General features: G+C 65.2%; 2 protein-coding genes across 2 annotated transcripts in view; one reads left to right on the top strand and one right to left on the bottom strand.

Moving 5' to 3' along the window:
- The window catches only part of LOC146592434 (tubulin alpha-5 chain), a 4,621-nt gene extending 303 nt beyond the window's left edge, over positions 1 to 4,318 (top strand). The window contains exons 2-4 of the mRNA XM_085310892.1: positions 1,559 to 1,781; positions 2,327 to 2,475; positions 2,694 to 4,318. Coding sequence (XP_085167018.1) covers positions 1,559 to 1,781; positions 2,327 to 2,475; positions 2,694 to 3,665 — 1,344 coding nt within the window. The 3' untranslated portion in view covers positions 3,666 to 4,318. The remainder of the gene's footprint in view (positions 1 to 1,558; positions 1,782 to 2,326; positions 2,476 to 2,693) is intronic.
- Positions 4,319 to 5,218: 900 nt separating this feature from the next.
- Positions 5,219 to 6,271, bottom strand: STK16 (serine/threonine kinase 16). The gene is made up of 5 exons (XM_085310898.1): positions 6,144 to 6,271; positions 5,944 to 6,064; positions 5,715 to 5,810; positions 5,522 to 5,643; positions 5,219 to 5,448 (listed from the first exon to the last, which is right to left on the bottom strand). Exons 1-5 carry the CDS (start codon positions 6,224 to 6,226, stop codon positions 5,310 to 5,312), a joined length of 561 nt encoding a protein of 186 aa, XP_085167024.1. The 5' UTR covers positions 6,227 to 6,271; the 3' UTR covers positions 5,219 to 5,309.
- Positions 6,272 to 6,277: the final 6 nt, after the last annotated feature.

A 6,277-nucleotide genomic window follows, 5' to 3' on the forward strand; every position in this document is an offset into this window, starting at 1 on the left:
CCCTGCCCCGGGGCGGCCGTGCCCCCTGAGCAGTTCCCCCCGGCCCCGGCCCGGGACGCCTGGTCCCCCCGGCGCAGTGGGGGTAGCGCTCGGCGGGGGTGACCCCTCCGGTGGCCGCAGACGGACGGGGACAGCTGCCGGGGGCGGAGGCGCCGGCCGGGGGCCGGAGCTGGGGGCTCGGCTGAGCCGGGGCCGCCCCGTCGGTTCTGGCCGCGGGTGGCCGGCCCGCACCGCGGGGGCTGCGGGAGTTGCGGCATGGGCCGCGGCCCAAACCGGGTAATCGCCTCTGCCGTCGCCTCGGGACCCRGGCTATATTTAGCACCGCGGGAGGGGGCCCGGGCCATGCCAGGCGGCGCTGTGCCGGGCCCATGGGGAGCGCCGGCCCAGGGTCTGCCGGCCCCCGCTGCCCGCCGGCCGAGCCCGGTCCCCACCGAGCGCTGCGCTTCTCCCTGCCGCACTGACGCTCTCCTTACGCCTCCCTGCAGCGAGCCAGGGCAAGGAGGCACGCAGGAATCCTTGTCATTCCCTGGGGCCCTGTGGAGCAGAGCACAGTCCCCATCCCAGCTCTGTCTGAGCGCCGTGTGCCCAGGGAGCGCAGGAGCAAGGAGCGCTCCAGCCCCTATGCTCTCCCATACGGAGCTCATGGTCCCATTCCCCGGGTGCCTGGTTGAGGGGAGAGCAGGGGCACATCTCCAGCTTGCAGCCTGCTCCCTGGTGCCCCCGCTCCCCTTTCCACAAGGGCTTTGCAGCACTGGGTCAGGACTGTATGGCCCAGGGAGTCTCTGTGATGCCTYGGAGACAGCCGGCTCCACAGGCAACTCTCTTGCTGCCCCACAACCCAAAAGGCTCCTCGCCCTGGGGAGGGTGATCTCTTGCCCGGCTCTAGAGCAGGGACAGGGTGGGGTTGCCCCTGGGCTGACTGTGCCTCATGGATCAGGTATGTGCCCTAGTCAGCTCAGCCTCTCACCCGTGCTTCCCTGCAGTGAGGAGTCAGGCCTGGGGCTGCCGTGGGCAGCAGGGGACAGCAGCCAAGACTGTGAGGAGCCCTGTGGGGCTGCAAGCAGCAGCTGGGGCGTGGGGCACCGCACAGAGCCTCTCCTTCTTGCTGGGCTAGTGGACAGGCTTGGACAGCATGCAGRTGGACTCCCAGCAGGGCCTAGCCAGGCAGGAGAGGTGCCAGGGCTGGCTCCCAAACCTGCACATTGTCTCTGCGTGGCAGTAGCAGCAGCTGCTGCAGGGTTCCTTGGACAAAAGCAGGAATTTATGCAAGGGGGAATATGCTGCCTAGGGCTGCTAGCTAGAGCTGTCCCCTGTGCCCTTGTGCAATGGCCTTGGGGCGCTGGCGCCAGGCAGGGAGCCCTCTCAGGGCTGTTTGGGCAGCTGTGCAGAGCTGTTTGTGTATTTCTGGGATGAGCATTTGGGGAGGAGAAGGAGGGCACAGCATCTCCCAGGCTGTACATCATGTGGTGGGGATGGAGCCCAGCTTGGGAGGAAGGTAGTGCAGCAGTTCACGGTCCTGMCCAGGAGCTGATGCTGCCTCCCTCCCTCCTTTCCCCAGCGTGAGTGCATCTCAGTCCACGTCGGCCAGGCCGGCGTCCAGATGGGCAACACCTGCTGGGAGCTGTACTGCCTGGAGCACGGCATCCAGCCYGACGGGCAGATGCCCAGCGACAAAACCATCGGTGGAGGGGACGACTCCTTCACCACCTTCTTCTGTGAGACTGGTGCYGGGAAGCACGTCCCGCGGGCCATCTTTGTGGACCTGGAGCCCACTGTGATTGGTGAGTGCTGGAGCCCAGGTGTGCATGGGCTGGGGTGTGAAAACCACTTATTGCTAGTCTGTTCTGGAGTATGCACCCTGGAGTGGTTAGCAAACAGCTGGTGTTCACCATTTACTGAGACGATCCTGCACTGGGTTCACTGCAGAGGGCCTTACTGCCACCTTCCCCAAGAGAAGCCATAAGTTGAGTGCAAGCTCTTGATAGTGAAACGTCCGACAGGCAGCAATACTTGCAGTCTCTGATGCACACATGCTGAGAGAAACCAACCCAACCGGCACAGCAGCTTGTGTGGCAGCCTCTGAGAAGGGAGCTCCCAATGGGCTAGGAGAAGCTGAGCTCTTTGCAAAGAGGTGGCAGCAGCCTCCGTCATGCAGAGAAACCTGACGCCCATGGCCCTGCTGACGTGTTCTGGCAGGTTCCCTGGGCCGTGCCTCTAGTAGGCAGAGCTGTGACGAGGGCAAAGGGATGGCTCTGCTTCGGGCCCAGCTCACAACAAAAGCCTCTGCCAGACCTCCAGGTCTCAATCCTCCCATGATCTCTCCTAGACGAGGTTCGAGCTGGAATCTACCGCCAGCTCTTCCACCCAGAGCAGCTGATCACAGGCAAGGAAGATGCTGCCAACAACTATGCCCGTGGGCACTACACTATTGGCAAAGAGATCATTGACCAAGTGCTGGACAGGATCCGGAAGCTGGTAGGTAACTGTAGAGGGGGCATATGATGTGCTGGGCAGGGGTCTGTCCTGCTTCTGGGGGCTGGAGTAGAGAAAGGAGCCCTGTTATGCCCTGGGAAAGGGTCAATAGCTGGCTGTGGCAAGGGATGGATGAGGTAGGAGCTAAAGGACTTCTGAACAAGTCAGACATTTACAAGGAGATCCATGTCAGAGTGATCTCACACGGGCTCTCTATGCAGGCTGACCAGTGCACAGGCCTCCAGGGCTTCCTGGTGTTTCACAGTTTTGGAGGTGGCACTGGCTCTGGATTCACCTCCCTGTTGATGGAACGACTCTCTGTTGACTATGGCAAGAAGTCCAAGCTCGAGTTCTCCATCTACCCAGCACCACAGGTTTCCACCGCGGTGGTGGAGCCCTACAACTCCATCCTCACCACCCACACCACCCTGGAGCACTCAGACTGTGCCTTCATGGTTGACAACGAGGCCATCTAYGACATCTGCCGCAGGAACCTCGATATCGAGCGCCCCACCTACACCAACCTCAACCGCCTCATTAGTCAGGTAGTATCATCCATCACAGCGTCCCTGCGGTTTGATGGTGCCCTGAACGTGGACCTGACCGAGTTCCAGACCAACCTCGTGCCCTATCCCCGCATCCACTTCCCACTGGCCACCTACGCCCCCGTCATCTCTGCAGAGAAGGCCTACCACGAGCAGCTGTCAGTGGCCGAGATCACCAACTCCTGCTTTGAGCCGGCCAACCAGATGGTGAAGTGTGACCCTCGCCACGGCAAGTACATGGCCTGCTGCCTGCTGTACCGAGGGGACGTGGTGCCCAAGGACGTCAACGCTGCCATTGCCACCATCAAGACCAAGCGCAGCATCCAGTTTGTGGACTGGTGCCCCACGGGCTTCAAGGTGGGCATCAACTACCAGCCGCCCACGGTGGTGCCGGGCGGCGACCTGGCCAAGGTGCAGCGCGCCGTCTGCATGCTGAGCAACACCACGGCCATCGCCGAGGCCTGGGCTCGCCTCGACCACAAGTTTGACCTGATGTACGCCAAGCGAGCCTTTGTGCACTGGTACGTGGGAGAGGGCATGGAGGAAGGGGAGTTCTCCGAGGCGCGGGAGGACATGGCTGCACTGGAGAAGGATTACGAGGAGGTGGGCCTGGACTCCTATGAGGATGAAGAGGAGGGCGAGGAGTAGAGAYGCCCTGCCCWAAGGACCTTCCTCCTTTTTGCGTGTTAACTGCACAAATCCTTGGCAATAAACAGTCTGAGTCTCCGTGTCTCCCACTAACCCCCAAGCTCTATTGGTTTCTTGCCAGGTCAGGTGTGTGGTGAGTGCTTCAGCTCTGCTGCTGTTGCTGCTATGCTTCCTCCTAGCGTGCTCTGCTCCAGCTCCAGCTTGCTCCCTGCACAGGTAAGAGCCTCTGGGTCCAATCCCAGGGCACCCATGGCTATGGCACACATCCCATGCTGCTCACTGGCCCAGGCAGGGGTGGGCACTGCTTCCCTGTGTGGTAGATGTTACATCTCTGCTCTGTATCCTGCAACCCCCAGGAGCAGATGTAGCCTAAGCAGGAAAAAATCTGCAGTAGCCAGGAGTTCCCCCGCGTGCGGTGTCAGGGCTGGCGAGCTTTGCTGAAACTGGGAGGGGGTGGTKGGGGGAGCAGCCTGGCCCCTCTGTCCCCGCCTCTGGGGCTCAGCACTGGGGGCACGGGGGCATACCAGGCCTCTGCGGTGCGTTGGGGTGCAGCCCGGACAGGGCATCCCGCACGGCATGAATCGCGGTGTCCGCTTTACTGCTGTGTTGCGGTGAGAGGATTAAACGAGGGGAACGCTCCCTGTGAAACCATCCGTCTGCATCTCTTTTTTTTTTTAGTCTCCCTCTGCCGTGGGCAGTCAGACTGCTGCGTGCCGTCCGGGTGAGCCCCCTGGAGAAGGGGTGGCCGCTCGGCCGGGGTGGGGGCTGTTCCCAGGAGCAGAGCTGATGCAGCGGGTGCTGCCCCAGGGCTTTCCTCGCGCGCAGGGCAGCTGCCCCCTCCCTCGGCGCAGGCGCTGCTTCGTCAGCTCCGTGCCGCGGGGTGGCCGCAGGCCCTGCCTGCCATCGCTTGGCCCCGYGCTGCCGCCCTGCACGTGCGCCGCTTTGGCCCTGCGCTGAGCCCCGGCTTGGAGGGGCTGACAGCAAGGCCCGGCTCCAGCTGCAACGCTGTCTGTGCTCGCTCTTACCAGGCGCCCTCAGGCCACAGCTCAGCTCTCCCTGCTCGTGCTCGGCTGCATCGACCCGCAGGGGCTGTCCTCTGCCGCCCTTCCCCTCGGGCAGCACTCGGCTGCAGGGCACGGACGGCTGCTCGGCCTGGGAAGGGCCCTGCTCCGCACGCCCCAGCGGGGCTCTCCTCCCCACGCTCAGGGACTCCAACCACACGTCCACAAGAGCATTTTTTACTCAAAACACAAGGCAACGTCGGGGCTGGGAGCAGGATCYGGGTCACGCCTGCCCCTTGCCTCGTTCCAGCATAAAGTTGGGCCCCGGAGGGCAGCTTTGCCCCCCAACCGCTGTGCGGAGGTGCTCGGCTGCCTCCAGCCGGGAGCGACCCCGCTAGAGGCACGGGGCCCCGGTGCTCAGCAGCGGCTCACGCGTACCCAGCCCCAGGGCTTTGCCCCGGTCCGCGCACGCTCGGGGCACGCTGGCAGCGACACTCCAGCTCCACTGCATCTCCACCACAGGAGCAGCTCCACGCCGAGTGCAAAAATCCCTTTCCAAACAGCTCCCTTCGCCGCCGGGGCGAGGGTCGGGGCTTTCCCACGGGCTCTGCCCGGGCATGCGCCCCTCGCCGCAGGGCCGCGCTCACATCTGCGTGGTGTCGTGGCCCGCYGGCGTCTGCTCCAGCCCCTCCAGCTGGTCGAGGACGTCGACTATGTGGGGCCGCTCCTGGGGGTTCACGGTCAGCATGGAGGAGAGCAGGCGGCGCAGGGCAGCCGAATACCTGCGGGGAAGAGGGCGGCGGGGCTCAGCGCGGCGCCGCGGGGCGAGCCGGGCCGCCCTGCCCGGCCCCTCACCTGCAGTCGGGGGGCACGGCGACGGGGTTCTGCACCGCCAGGGCCACGCTGTCGCCCTTCTGGAAGACGGCGTCGAAGGGGCCCTCGCCGAACATCATGCAGTAGAGCACGCAGCCTAGGGACTGAAGCGGGGCAGGGTGAGGGCCGCCCCACGGCGGCGGCCCAGGCGGCGGCCCCGGCGCCCCACGCTTACCCAGATATCGGTGCGCTCGTCTATGACGCACTGGCTCTGCACCGCGAAGAGCTCGGGGGCCCGGTAGGAGATGGTGCAGCGCTGGGCGGCCCAGTCCTGCGCAGAGGCAGAGCGGGAGGCTGAGCGCGGCGAGGAGGTGCCGGGCCCGGGAGCAGCCCACGGTGGCGTGTCCCCCCCCACCCCCAAGAGCCCCGGTCGTGGGGGGCAGGGGGACCGGGCAGCGTCCCACCTGCACGGCCATGGCCTCCCGCGAGCTGTTGACCTCGATGCGGGCCTGGTTCATGGAGCCCAGGTCCATCAGCACGGCCCGGTCGTCCTCATCCAGCAGCACGTTGGTGGGTTTGAGGTCCCTGGCGGGGGGGACGCGGGTCACGGAGAACTCGCCGGGCCCTGCCCCRCCGCCAGCCCCCCAGCGCCCGGCCCCCCGACCTGTGAGCGTAGCCCTTGCCGTGGATGGCCTGCAGCCCGCGGCAGATGCCGCGCAGGATGCGGAGGATCCGCCGCTCCGGCATGGAGGCCCCTCTGCCTCGCAGCGCTTCCACCTCGCTCCACAGGGTCCCTCC

Source organism: Rhea americana, unplaced genomic scaffold (genome assembly GCF_003343005.1).
Source record: "Rhea americana isolate MKP2758 unplaced genomic scaffold, rheAme1 scaffold_33, whole genome shotgun sequence".
Classification (NCBI taxonomy): domain Eukaryota; kingdom Metazoa; phylum Chordata; class Aves; order Rheiformes; family Rheidae; genus Rhea; species Rhea americana.